The sequence below is a fragment of the Silurus aristotelis genome (assembly GCF_946808225.1).
Source record: "Silurus aristotelis genome assembly, chromosome: 28".
NCBI classification, from domain to species: domain Eukaryota; kingdom Metazoa; phylum Chordata; class Actinopteri; order Siluriformes; family Siluridae; genus Silurus; species Silurus aristotelis.
In genome coordinates, this window is record NC_139601.1 from 2189940 (window position 1) to 2204889 (window position 14950).

Sequence of the window (14950 nt, forward strand, 5' to 3'; positions counted from 1 at the left end):
CACATTAAGAATATAATAACAGTGTTAGCTAATCAGCTATTGGATTAGATGAGGGAAGAATCAAGAATCAAACAGAATCTGTGTAATTAAAATATTTACAAAAAAATTTTAATTTATCATTTTTCAGGGGAAGGGACATTTCTCTAGTGAAGTATTTAGATACAGAACTTGAGTGAGGTTTTAGTAAAAATGGATCAACAACAAAACAAGAACAAAATCTGACCTTGCCGGTTAATCAGTGCAATTTCACAAGCGAACACCTTTTCCGAGGGATGGTATGTATAGAGTACCAACCGAATCTAAAGCCCAGTAGATTGAGTTAAGATTAAAATGGGTTGCGCTTCAAGGGCAGCGGTTCGAATGTGCCTCACGAGTTCGTTTCAGCAGCTCTGAATAAGGAGCCACGGAGGTTTCCACGGCAACCAGACCATTATGCCCTTTAACTGTTAATGCTCCGCTGGCTCTTTATCAGGGGCTTGTAATTTGCATATGCATAATTTTTTAATGATCAAAAATGCCACATTCTGAATGCTCACCTGTTTTTGATTAGCCTCAGCGATTCCAATGGAACGCTGCAAACCAAATGAAAACAGAGCGAGACAGGGTGTGGCAGAACACGTGGCGTAAAGTCGAGCTAATCACAGAGATAAAAGCCCGGACACAATAAACGCCTGGTAGCATTAAAGCACACCAAGCTTTTCTGAAACTTGTGTACAAGTTCAATCTTGAGAATGCATTCTGTAAAAACAAATCAACAAAAAAACTGTGCTGAATAATGAATACGACCTTTTCGCTTTTTATATCTTTCTCAAAGCCACAGGATTTAATAATAATCACAATATGTTAATGACTGATAACCTTTTAATGCATGGAAGCGCAGACTTGTGTGTGTGTGTGTGTGTGTGTGTGTGTGTGTGTGCACAATTCTGTGCATACAAGCATGCACTAGTGTTTGTGGTAAGAGGTCTGAAGACGTGTCTTTTTGCTAACAGGGTGTGGAGAATGAATGTGGATACTGTACATCACCCATGCTGTAGTTGTTTGCATGCCTGTGCTAGGCTTTATATTACGACCATATAATTACTCAGTGTGTGCATTAAATGTTTATATGTGGGCAAGTTTTGTGAGTGTATATGCTTTCTCTCTCTCTCTCTCTCTCTCTCTCTCTCTCTCTCTCTCTCTCTCTCTCTCTCTCTCTCTCTCTCTCTCTCTCATATTCACTAATGTCCTCTGTAGCTCAGCCAATTCTCTACTGGTGCTCAAGAAACATGTCTTTCTGGAGCAGCATCTCCTTCAACCTAGCCGTCCTCATGAACCTGCTTGTGGCCTTCTTTTACCCACTGGAGGGGGTCCGCAGAGGTGAGGCACAATTATACACGTAGAGATGTGCGGACATACACTATATGGACAAAAGTATTGGGACACCTGATTTTCCAGCCATATGTGGAAACAGTTATCACAAAGTAAAGACACACAATTATACAGGACGTCTCTGGATGCGGTAGCATGACATTTACCATTCAATTGAGACCCAAACCTGTTCCAGCATGACAATGCCCCTGTCCACAAAGCCAGTTCCATGAAGATCTGCTATACCTGGGTTGGAGAGGAGAAGATCTCCTGCTATAGAGCTCTTAAACCCTATTGAAGACCTTTGGCATGAATGTAAACGCTGACTGCATCCTTACCTACATCAGTACCTGCCTTTACTAACACCCTTGTGGTTGTTGAACACAAATGTCCTTAGGCACAATCCAAAATCTAGAGGAACAGCTTCCTAGAAGAGCAGATTGGGACTAAATGTGGAATGCACTGCTAAAAAATCACATACTAAACTTGACCAGATGTCCACAAACTTTTGACTGTATAGTGTATATGTTGCAGTCCATAAACACATAGGCCACACCCCTTTTTACTGGGGCTGACATTTACAGAGGCCATGTACTGTAATTGATTGTGTTCAAACAGAGAGCCAATGCAGATATAACTGTTACTACTATTTGACATGTACATCACACACACACACACACACACACACACACACAGAGGGAAGTGGTAGCTTAGTGGTTAAAGCATTGGACTTTTGATCATAAGTTTAAATCCCAGCCACACCAAGCTACCACTTCTGGGCCCCTGAGAAATAAAAAAAAAATGTAAGTCACTGTGGATAAGGGTGGCTGCCAAATGTTGTGAATGTAAATGTATATACACACACACACACTCTCACACTCTTGTTTGCACATATGAGTGATGATGGCCATCTCGCTAGATCATTGAGCAACACGGTGTAAAAGATCACAAGTCTATTAAACACAGAGGTACAAGAAAAGGAAGGCGACAGAATCAAACACCATACACACATCAGTGACGAATAAACACGGCGCGTTCCCAGCCAATGTTTTGGAATGCGCCGGTTAAATGAAAACATGGAGCCAATAAACCAATACAACAAACTCAAAAACACGAATAGAACTGTTTTCATCCAGCTAGCCAAAGTCTCACACTTCTGTGTGCTTAGTTTACACATTACACATGTGGTTGGGGTGTTTTATAAGGGTAATTTGGTGTAAACCTGCCACCATGTGTAAACATGCAACACGATTGCCACGCAGAACCCGATCAAGGTTTTTCAGGCTGTGATCTGGAGCCACGCAAAAGCCGTGACCTAATCCTGACAAAACCTGCTGTTATACTCCAGGAATATCAAGCTGTAGGATATAGTGTTTTGCTCTCTTTTTCTCTCTCTCTCTCTCTCGCTCTCTCTCTCATTGGAGCAAAAGCTGCAGCTCCTGATTTAATATGACAAATGTCTGATTTGGACATTATAAGAAGTGCAGAAAATTATATATTTTTTTCCTCTACTCTGTTCATCACAATATATTTTTTGATTCCCTACAGGATTAATATTCAAAATCTACACACATACACCTGTAAACTTCTCAGCAGCATTTCTGGTGACCACATGAACCCATTACCCCCCTGTTTTAATTCAGTGTTTTGTAAGCCTTATAAGACTTCTGCTTTGCATTTCTGAAGAAATTGGTTTCTTTGCTGCAATATGTTCTGCAAGACCATTTCCTCGAAACATTTGACTCATGATAAACACATTTTTAACTTTGAATTTTTTCTTTACTAACGTTTTGGTCCCTGTAATGAAACGGGCTGTATGTATTGTGTGTTTGATGCAGGAAGTGTTGTGACTGTTCCACTGTTTTCTGTCTCGTTTTCTCCGTTTATTTTATTTTTTAAATACATCCTAAGAATTTACGTTGATGAGTTCTTCCTCAGAGAACCTTTAAGGAACGTCAAGGTTACCCAGAGGAGAAGTTTAGAAAACAAACCCACATCCCAGCCATTTCACAACCTGACAAATATTTAGTGTTCATTTTGGATCGAATTTCTGTTATGTTATATAAAATAGCAATCAGTTGACATGCTTTTCTCTCTCTCTCTCTCTCTCTCTCTCTCTCTCTCTCTCTCTCTCGTTTTAATTTTTGTATTTTCTCTTCCCTTCTTTAAATTTCCTAACAAATGTAGGAAACATTTCCAGTTGCAACAGAGTGCAAAATAAATAAAATATAAACAAAGAATACACAATATACTGTTGTGACTTTAGAGTACTACTCAGTGCTGCTTATCAGGTAAATGAAAATCTCACACACACACACACACACACACACACACACACACACACACACACATACACACACACACACAAAGCTTTCCTGCTGATAGTCCCGTGATAGTCTGATCGATGATGGTGTAATCCTGTGTGTTTTGTTGTACAGTGTGATAGTTGCATCACCCTGCACTCTTTTTACTCCTTACTAGATTATCTTTATTGAAAAACCTTGTGTGTGTGTGTGTGTGTGTGTGTGTGTGTGTGTGTGTGTGTGTGTGTGTGTGTGTGTGTGTGTGTGTGTGTGTGTGTGTGTGTGTGTGTGTGTGTAGTGTAACAGCTTCGTCTAGAACTTGAGCTTTTGGCATTAAAACCTCGGCCCTGCATCATACAGACCTGTTAGCTCCACAGTGGTAGTGGGTGCCTTCAAACCCTCTCTCTACACACACACACACACACACACACACACACACACACACAAAATTTCAGTAAGTGATTTGTGAGGTTTGTTAATTGAATGGGTTCAAGGTGGTTTGTCAGGTCTTTGTTTGTCTGTACAGTGCACGAGGTCCTCGCTAGCCGTGTGTGTAATTAAAGGTATATTTAGATGTAGCTCTGAAACATGTGGTTTGCAATCCCTATCACATCGTTTATACAAAAAACCCCGTTTCCATCGCTCTTTTTCACATCTAGTTTTAGATCAATGTTTCCATCTCAGCCATGCATAAATACTTCGTTTGCCACCTTTAGGTGTTTTCATTCTTTACATACTCGTACCCCAAAGCCGCACACACTTTTTAAATTTTGCATAAGAGAGCGAGCATTCGAAGACGTTTCCGCAAAAAAAAACTATTTTCTTCCCTTCATTTTACTGCGGTGGCGTTCCGATATTTCCTATTTTCGTTTAATCACTGGTTGTTTTTTCTCTTTCTCCGACTCTTGCTTTGTGTGTGTGTGTCTGTGTGTGATGAGTCCTGCCATTGTTGCAGTTGCAGTGTTAAGAGAAAAGGCTGCGCTCTGAGAGGTATAAACTGTGTATTGTTCGGGCCTGGGTCAGGCAGCGAGCTCTCTTTTGTTAAAGCTTCCTCATCGACTCAAGCCTTTTAGCCATGTTGCCTTTTACACGCTGCTTCTGTATCCAAAATTCTTCCCCCCGGCCGAGAGCAAGCCAGTCTCCACCACTCGCCGGTTCAGTTCAGGTCACCGTGAGCGACCCACGAGAGAGTAAAAGCAGATCCAGTGAGGGAGGGCGGCATCTTTAACATATTCTAGTCAATGTTTAACGCGTATAAAACAGGTCAGGGGTAATATAAAGTTTTCGTATCTTCGTTAATGTCATTTCACTACGCTTCCTGCAGCTTGAACATTAACGATCTATAACCAGGAGAAAGGGAAGTGCTGTCGGTGGTTTCTGCATTCATTCTGTTCATTATTTAGTAACCCCTTTTATTCTGATTGAGGCTTCTGAAGAATAAAGACTTCTGCTCAATGACAAAACATTCATTCAGTTACAAGAATGTAGTGTGTGAGGTGAAGAGGCTCGGGGTTCAGTCAGCCTTCACATTCATCCCAAAGGTGTTCAATAAGTTTTAGAGCTTTATAGCAGGAGATCTTCCTTTCTAAACCTTGTGAATCATATTTTGATGGAGTTTGTTTTTTGTTTTTTTAAATTCTAGCACATGCAACGATACAATTGTGTGTGTCCAAATTTGTGGTGATATTTTGCAGAAGAACCAAAAACTACATAATAGTTTTGGCCTTTCATATATTTTCTGATTAGACTCATGAACTTACCTGATTTGAGTATATGCTTTTATACTTTTCAGTGTTTTATACTATGTGTATGAAAGTAAGTAGTCATTCCTCTGTGTGTGTGTGTGTGTGTGTGTGTGTGTGTGTGTGTGTGTGCGTGTGCGTGTGCGTGTGCGTGTGCGCGTGCGCGTGCGCGTGCGTGTGTGTGTGTGTACAACACAAAGGATTGTCTCAACCCGAGGTCTTTCGGTGTCCCAAATCTTCCATCTCCTGGAGCTTTATTTCCCTGCCTGGATCCTCTTGTTTACTATTTTTGCCTCATGTTGTGTTTTTCTCTTTCTCCAGTTCTGCCCTCATCCATCCCATGTTCATGCCTCCTTACTAGGATTTAGGTCAGTGTGTGCTGGCCCAGTCCTAAACATTAGCCCCCAAACACACACACACAAAAGCATAAAAACAAAGATTCTTGTGACCTTATCATTTGCACTCTGTCTCCTTCTTTCACACATATACACACATACACACACACACACACACACAGAGAATGTGATAGTCATTACACATAACACACTTGTACCTTCTCTACCGTGTGGCTACACTCAGACACTTTGTGAGTCACTTCAGGATTTGGAATTCAGGAGGTTACAGTTAGTGTGTGAGGCCTATCCTGTCCTGACCCAGCATCAGTCTCTGCTCTGTGTGTGTGTGTGTGTGTGTGTGTGTGTGTGTGTGTGTGTGTGTGTGTGTGTGTGTGTGTGTGTGTGTGTGTTTATGGTCAGACAGATGAATGGATGTAGGCAGGCAGAGATCTGGTGACGTGTGGCTCTGGCTGTGCTGCTGGCTGCGGGCCCTGTGGGCCGGAGCTCCGCTCCTTTCTCAGACCGACACTCATGCATCTTTCAGCAGACGAACGCTATTTTTAGCTCCCTACATTATGTAACCAGCACCTGTCATTTGATCTCTGCTTGAGGGAAGGAGGGAGGGAGAGAGAAATGAAGAGAAAGGGATAGAGGGAGTTTAGGGGCTTAAACGTTGCTTCTCTGTAGATCCCACAAATCCAAATAAGCCTTTTCCTCTCACATGCTCTCTCTCACACATACACACACATGCACACGTGCACACACACACACACACACACACACACACACACACACACACACACACAGGAACTGGTCTGCATAGGGGTGTGTGTGTGTGTGTGTGTGTGTGTGTGTGTGTGTGTGTGTGTGTGTGTGTGTGTGAGATAGTTCAGATCAGGTCCTGGATGACAGCTACAATGACTCATACTCAAGCTTCATTTGAATGTGTCCCACATTGTGATTTATGCAATTGAGCTTTCACTCCCTTTGCTTTTTATCAACTCATGCTTTTCTCCGAGGGTTAGAATGTGCCGGAGCATGTTCAGCAGGTGAATCCACTGATTTTGCACTTCCGCACAAGGCTCGAGTTTGTGTGTGCTTTTTTTTTTTTTTGGCCCGCACCTAGTGTTCCTAGGAATAGACTTTGCTCTAATCACATGCAATTCTTTTCTATTGTTTTATTTTTCCGTAAATACAATTCAGCCGAGTGACTCATGGTTTGGGTAAATGCAGATTAGGACATCTGGGAACAGGAATAGTAGAAGAAGAAGAAAGCAAGTTGGGGTAGTGCTTACTTACAGGGGCGTTTTTTTTTGTCCTGAAAATCTTGTTCACAGGCATCACTGAAAAACCAACAAAGCAGTATGTGTAACAGCTTAAGTAACAGATGTCATTCACATATATGACAGTAACACATAGGAAGTGTGTCAGATTGAGATTTTCCACATTTTATAAAAAGTGCAACATCAAATCGACATCTTTCAAAAAATTGAGACTTAAGTTCTGTGTTTGCGTCTTTCAGGAACTCTCGAGCCTCATCTCTCGGCGTTGTTGTGGGCGGCCATGTTGGTTTCTCTGGCCATTGTGATTGTGCTGCCGCAGCCTCACGGGATTCGAGCTCTGATCGCGTCCACCATCCTGCGACTCATCTTCTCTGTGGGCCTTGAACCCACGCTCTTCCTGCTCGGGGCGTTCAACGTGAGTCTTTGTGCAATTATACGTTTGTTTGTAACTGTAAGGATTTGTGTGTGTGTAAAAGTAACCTCTGCATTCTCTGTGCGCACTCCGTGTTGAGCTGAGGTGTGGAGTGCGTCACTGGACTGGTCCTCCTCGTCCTCACACCCTTCTGCTAAAACACAACCTGGCCAGGGAAAAGGCCACCAGTGTTCTCCTGCCGTCTACACTCTCTCTCTCTCACACACACACACACACACTTTAATTCAGCACAACCATGAGTGTACTCCAGCGGGAAGACGTTGCCATGGTTCTTTGCCATGTCACGCCAACAAACACTATTGAACCACGTCTGCAGTATTTGTGCTGCAGTTTCAGAGTTTTCTGTTGGATAATCGTGATCTATCGTATAACTGCTCAATTTATTCATTTTTCTTTACTAACAATAGACTTTATCCAGTGTTGTGTTTTTCCAAATGAAGTTTTTTTATTTAGTTTTATTAGTGAGATTCTGAGTAAGCCCATGTAATAAAATATGTTCACTTTAAATGCAAAACTGCTGTATTGCTGGCAATTTGTGAACCTTCATATTACTGTAGAGAAGAACTCGACATCTTAAATAACGTCGTGCTGTGATTGGGACCCAGTGTTGGAGTAACACAGCACTATGCATTTCAACACTCTTGTCTGGATGGTTTACTCGTTTAGACAAGTAAAGCCAGAATTTCTACTTACGTGTTGATGAACAATAAGCTATTACAGGAACTCTGTACTAAAAGATAACATCGACTATATCGATGAAATTATTAAGACACCTGAACTGTTAGAAACGTGACTTTGGGAGGTGGTGTCACAACATCTCCCTTCACTTGAAATAGGAGACCCAAACCTGTTCCAGCATTACATTCACCCTGTGCACAAAGCCAGCTCCATGAAGCTCTGCTTTACATGGGTGGGAGTGGAAGATCTCCTGCTATAGAGCTCCAACCCTACTGAGCATGATGGATATGAATCCTGACTGCACCCGTGACCTCCTTACCTCACCTACATCAGTACCTCACCTGACAAACCTCCACAAAATCTAGTGGAACTTTTTTCACAGAAGAGTGCAGATTATTCTAACAGGAAATGGAGACTAAATCTGGATTAGCATGTTTCAGAAGCACAAAGCAATCTTATTATCAGGTGTCCTCAAACATATGGCCATGCTGTGTGGGTAGAGCTGTCCTGTTAAACTATTCTATTCTGTTTATACTAAAAACAACTACACCCTTAAAACTACACCCTTAAAATATGTAATATTGATTCAGGGTTGGTTTCTCTACATTTACACACGTCTCTCTCTCTCTCTCTCTCTCTCTCTCTCTCTCTCTCACTCTCACTCTCACTCCTTAGTGTACCAGATCCTATAGGGAAAGTGATTTGAACAGTGTAGATAATGACTGCCTGCAATGAGGTGGAATATAAACAGTTTAGTCTGGAACCGTTTTTTTCTCTTTAGTTTGCTTGTCACACATTTTTGTGTGATGGTCTTGACCGTAGTACATTTTAACTAAGTGTGTGTGTGTGTGTGTGTGTGTACATTACTGAGGCTGATTTTATAATGATAACACTACACTGTAATGTATGTGTTTGGTGATTATAAAAACAGCATTTTTCACACTGGTATTGTGTGGAACTTTTGTCGTGGCCAACTGAAACCAGAACAAACAGTAACAAGACAAAGACTCCAATCAAACAAAAGGCAAAAGACTAAGTGCAGAATCGCAAATGATGTCAGTCTATGTATCAGCTTTATTTCTTATTTGTCAATGTTTATCGCATCCTATTTTTATTTGACAAAAGGTACATCATCTGCCACGTCCAAAATTTTCACTGCTTTCTCAGATTAATGATCTAATGGTGGCAAAGTGCTTTCATCTGTTTTTTTTATTTAATAATCAGCATGTGTGGCACAGTGAAGGACTTGCACCTGCACCGGCCAGAAACAAAACTTAGAGACTTTGGAAACAGAACTTGCTTATAAGGTTATCAACAGAACTACTGACCTCGAATGAGACTTATGCTTTCGCTCACGTGCACACGTTATACACTTACTGTGGATATATTGAGTATACTTTCTTTGGTTTCGTTTTTTGGGACCAATTTCATTTTTGTGTCTCACAAGGTGTGCAATAAGGTGATCTTCCTGATGAGTTTTGTGGGAAATCGGGGGACGTTCACACGGGGTTATAAAGCCATGATCCTGGACGTGGAGTTCCTGTACCATCTCCTCTACCTCATTATCTGCATCATGGGTGTCTTCGTTCATGTCTTCTTCTACAGCCTGTTGGTAAAGTGAAACACACACACACACACACACACACACACACACACACACACACACACACACATACACAGGAGTCAGAGTCTTAACCAGGAGAAAACCTAGCACATAGTACCTGGACTTCTGTAGTTGTCTACCTTTTTTTCTTTGCACAATTTTATTTTTGCATAATTGCACAATTACCCTTTTTAACACTGGCACCTCTCAGTGTCACTTTAATACAGCACATGGACACTGTAGTGACTCTCACACTGGGACACTTTAAATCTGGACTACTGTCAATATTGTATATATGTATCTGTAATCCCTATTTTTATACCATATTTATAATTTATACCTTTATTATATTTTAATTTATTCATTTATTTTTATATTTGCTTTCTATTTACATGTTATTTACAATCATTTCACTACACCTTGTACTCTGTATAAAAGTGGAAGACAAAATTTGATTCGATTTGACATACAGTCTTTTAAAGATGTGGAAAAACTACCCAACCCTATAGACCTTATACACGCACCTCCACGCACGCATACACACACTTTTGCTCCCCAGCTCTGACCACACTGTGGTTTCTGCTCAGCTTTTCGATCTGATCTACCGGGAGGAAACTTTGCTGAACGTGATCAAGAGTGTGACGAGGAACGGGCGCTCGATCGTGCTCACCGCCGTGCTCGCCCTTATCCTCGTCTATCTGTTCTCCATCGTGGGATACATCATCTTCAAGGACGACTTCATTCTGAATGTGGACCGAATTCCAAACAAAACTCTTGGTACGGACGGCAAGGACAAAATAGATGCTTACATTAGAGTTACCGGTGCGTTTACTCTGAGAAGTTTCTTGATCTTTAAATCGATGAAAGCTGTTTGGGTTTTGTTTGTTAATTTAAGCATACTTAATTAAACCACGTTTTTTTCCATTTAAACAGAACAAACCGCCACTGTGACGAGCGAGTTCCTGTCAGGTGGGGTGTGTCAAAAAGAAGGTAGTGGACCGAACTGTTCAGCGGAGGCCACGGTGGAATGTAAGTACACTCACGTCACATAGGGGATTGTCACATGGTACGTCCTCTTTCACAGGAAAACACGTTTTCACTCAGACGGATGCCACAAACGGTGTCAAACCCGAAGCACCAGGCGGGGTCAGGGTTTAGTCATGCTGTAGAATGTTAGGAGGCGTGACTTGTGGCTTGAAAAGGTTCAGAGGAGTAACACTGACCTGGGTTCATAAATCAAACCGAGATCGCCATGGATTTTTGCAGCGTATCCGCTCAGACTTAAAAAGTCTAAAATAAAAGAATGTAAATTTTAGGCCTTAAAAAATCGGACGTTTGCTGTTCTAGGTCTTAAATAATTTTAAACAGGTCTTCAATTTACAGTGTCACTGTAATGCCACCTCTAATGCAGACCTAAAGCAGATTTTATTCTTTCTGCTGTAGGGAATTGTGAGTTTAGCGAAATTATTTCAGGCTTGTTTAAGGCCGTTTGCTAACAACGTATTTGTGTGTGTGCTTTTGATGCTGTGATAAATAGGTCATAAATTTCATTCTTAATAGTCCTAAAAGGTTTTAAATCTTAAATTGAGCTCAGCGAAACCTGCAGAAACCGTGATTGTCATGTGTGTCTAAGGCAGCGATGCACCACGTGGCTACCATGTGCTCGTCTTCTGGGGCGTAATTAGATTTAATTTCACAGCCGTTTCAGTGAAACCGCAACTGGCCGAGCTGCCGCGTGTTATCCCCTAATAATAAGGCACCGTGAAAGCAAATGATTATCACTGGATTGTGTCATTTCAAAATAACGATTGTGTGCACATTGTTGACCTTTTTCCCTCGCTCCTGCAGCATGCCTTTACAGAGCAGAAAGGTGATACAAGCTCACTGCGTGTAAATGTTCAAGTGCAAGCTGCACGTGCAAGACCGCTCGTATACCCGTATGCTTGGTATGACCATGCTGACGTTGCATATATATAAGGGCTGTCAATCAATACAAATATTTAATCGCGATTAATCTCATGATGATAATCGCAACTTCATTGCACAAATTATCTGTTCTAAATGTACCTCAAATAATCATTTTCAAGTTTTTAATACTCTAATCAACATGGGCATGAACAAATATGAATGCTTTATTATTAGTGAAACCAAACTCAACTTAGAGAATGAAGACAAAATATTCTCATATAGACAATATATATATCTCTGAGTAAAGAAATAACATTGTAAATAAAAATGGTCAAACAGAAATACATGCATTAATAAAACCAGTGGCGTTAAAATTAATTTGCATTAACGTTAATATTGACAGCCCTAATATATGTGTGTGTGTGTGTGTGTGTGTGTGTGTGTGTGTGTGTGTGTGTGTGTGTGTGTGTGTGTGTGTGTGTGTGTTGCTTTAGCTGTGGCAGCAGTGGTAATCGAGGATAAAGAGCGAACGTGTGACTCTTTGCTCATGTGCATTGTGACCGTACTCAGCCATGGCCTCCGGAGCGGCGGTGGAGTCGGGGACGTGTTACGAAAACCTTCTAAAGAGGTACAATACACAAACATTCGCACCCATGTTTCTCACCTAATCACACTCTTCAAAGTGGCTCAGTAGCACAATCACCACAACACTTTCACAATTATCAACTACTGCAGTCTTTAAGACATGTTGCTGCATTTAAGACTGAAGTAACCATTACCTCAGATCTCCTTCTACAGACTATAGTTTAATAATGCAGTAATCTGGCTATCGTTCGCTAAGAAGCCATCTTGTGTATTACCGAAATAATCGCCCACTACGGAGTCACTCACCATGCGAGAGAACATAAATAAGCGTTAAGAGTTTGGGGAAGAACCACATACACTATGTTGCCGGAAGTTTGCGGACACCTGGTCATGCGTATGGCAAGTGCTTTTTGGGCATCGCATTCAACATTACGTTCCGATTTGCTCTTATGTTTCCCTTCACACTTCTGGGAAGATGTTCCACCAGATTTTGGAGTGTGCTTGTGGAGTTCAGGTGCTTATGTAGTTGAGAAGGTGAGGAGACGTGGGGTGCAGTCAGAGTTCCAATTCATCCCAAAGGGTTGAGATCAGAGCTGTATAGCAGGCCACACAAGCTCTTCCTCTCCAACCCATGTGAACCAGGGGTCTTAAAATGTTTCACTTCAAGGACCCCTTAGGCAATAAATTGTGTATTTATATATGTATATTTATGGCATTTGGCAGACATTCTTATCCAGAGTGACTTACAATTATCTCATTCATACAACTGAGCAGAGGGTTAAGGGCCTTGCTCAAGGGCCCAGCAGCGGAAGCTTAGCGCGGTGGTGGGATTTGAACCCACCTTCCCCAACTACCCCTTCCAATATTTCCACTTGCTAATATGATATATTTTATAGTGTATGTGTTACAAGTTATGTAAAACTATAACTATTGAACAATGATGGACACATTTCCAAAACAATATAAAGCAGAGGTTAGATTTTAAATTGATGTTGCATTCATTTAATAGCAATGTTGATGTCTACCTGTGTTTCATGAATTAAATACATTCTCATGTATTCCAAATGGTGCTACAGCGCCTGTCAGAAATGTGGAAACAAAGAGACTTTAATCATTTTAAGAGAAAATTCTTATTTGTTTCTATGAATCCAAACAAATCTATAAATGTCCAGATGTTCCTCTTTGTTTTCACTGAAAAAAATCCTCCCTTAGCAGGAAAAACATACAAAAAAACAGACACTCTCAGAACACGGATAGTTTGTTTCTCCGAACGTTCAGCTGATACACTGTGTTCTTCAATAGTTAGGGATTTTTTTCTTGTGATGCAAACCAGCCCAGAGAAGTTCAGAAGGATTTAGGTGCAGTGACTGGGCAGGCCATTCCATGATAGATATCACTCCAGACTCCTGCTCTCTGGATAACGCTTACAGAACTCCGACGTATTCGTTGCTTCGGCTCATTGTCTTGTTGTGCGGTGACATCGGTTCCAATGAGTCGCAGTCCAGATGAAATTGCATGCTGTTGAAGTATAGGATGGTCGCCATGTTGCTTCCTTTCAGTTTCTCCAACTTTCCCTGCTTCAAAACAACCCAATAAGCCTTCACCTCCATGTTTGACTGTGGGAGTGAGGCAACAGAGACATGTACGTGCCTCACAAACCATAAAAGATTCGCTGTTTCTACACTTTGGACAGGTGCTGTACTGGACCTGCTCATTTACACAATTTCACTCTCGTTCATCACATTCCTCTTCTCCTCTTTTTTCGTTCCAGGAGCCTTTGTTTGCAGCCAGAGTGATCTACGACCTGCTCTTCTTCTTCATGGTCATCATCATCGTCCTAAACCTGATCTTCGGTGTCATTATCGACACCTTTGCCGATCTAAGAAGTGAAAAGCAGAAGAAAGAGGAGGTCCTCAAGACCACCTGTTTCATCTGTGGTGAGATTTTAAATCAAGTGTTTTAAAAACACCTGGGAAAAAAACAATCACAAAAAAAACAGTAACACATGCCGCTTATGGTAGGGAATGAATTTGTAAAAGCTGTTCTTCAAAATCAGTTTTTTGTGCGTATGTGAAGTAACGTATCTCTGAGACGTGCATCAGGAAGTCTTATTAAGCAGCTCACTCGACTGTCAGGCACAGAACGAGCTGTTTTCACTCAAACAGTGTAAACATCAAGACGCTCCTTTCTTCCCAGAAGGTTTAGTCATGGCTGCTACTGTGGAGGAGTGTCTTCTCTCACGCTCTCAAACACACACACACACACACACACACACACACACACACACAGCGATTCTCACAGGCTTCATTATGATGAAGTGTGTGTGTGTGTGTGTGGGGGGGGGGGGGGTGATGGGTTTTGGGTGATGAGGGGGACATGCATGACTCATGAGTGCTATTACTGAAACTACAATTCACAGGGATTGTGCCGTTATTCGCTTTGAGGTGTTACTGTATATTATACCGAATATATCGAGAGAAACACTTCCTCTTGCATTTCTCTGAATTTTTCGATGCTCTTTAGTTCCAGGATTTATTTGATTTGTTTAGGCTAAAATACATTTCAATGATGAAACCTCAGTTTTCATTAAGTTCAAAAATACCCGTTTGTAATTGTCACAAGAGCCATCACTTCAGCTTACTTGTGACATACACCCACACATGCCTACACACACACCCACCATAAGACACACTCATCTGTTTACTACCTACTTCCCTTCTCACGATGAGG

The 14950-nt window shown here is 41.4% G+C and overlaps 1 protein-coding gene across 41 annotated transcripts in view; it reads left to right on the plus strand.

Moving 5' to 3' along the window:
* itpr1b (inositol 1,4,5-trisphosphate receptor, type 1b) overlaps positions 1-14950 on the plus strand; it is a 122479-nt gene that overhangs the window by 91656 nt on the left and 15873 nt on the right. For 34 of the 41 annotated variants that reach the window (XM_083533452.1, XM_083533430.1, XM_083533445.1 and 31 more), the window contains 7 exons: positions 1237-1359; positions 7253-7428; positions 9572-9736; positions 10315-10549; positions 10661-10756; positions 12130-12263; positions 13992-14157. In XM_083533452.1, coding sequence (XP_083389578.1) covers positions 1237-1359; positions 7253-7428; positions 9572-9736; positions 10315-10549; positions 10661-10756; positions 12130-12263; positions 13992-14157 — 1095 coding nt within the window. The remainder of the gene's footprint in view (positions 1-1236; positions 1360-7252; positions 7429-9571; positions 9737-10314; positions 10550-10660; positions 10757-12129; positions 12264-13991; positions 14158-14950) is intronic. The other 7 variants (XM_083533443.1, XM_083533444.1, XM_083533422.1 and 4 more) reach the window with 1 other exon arrangement.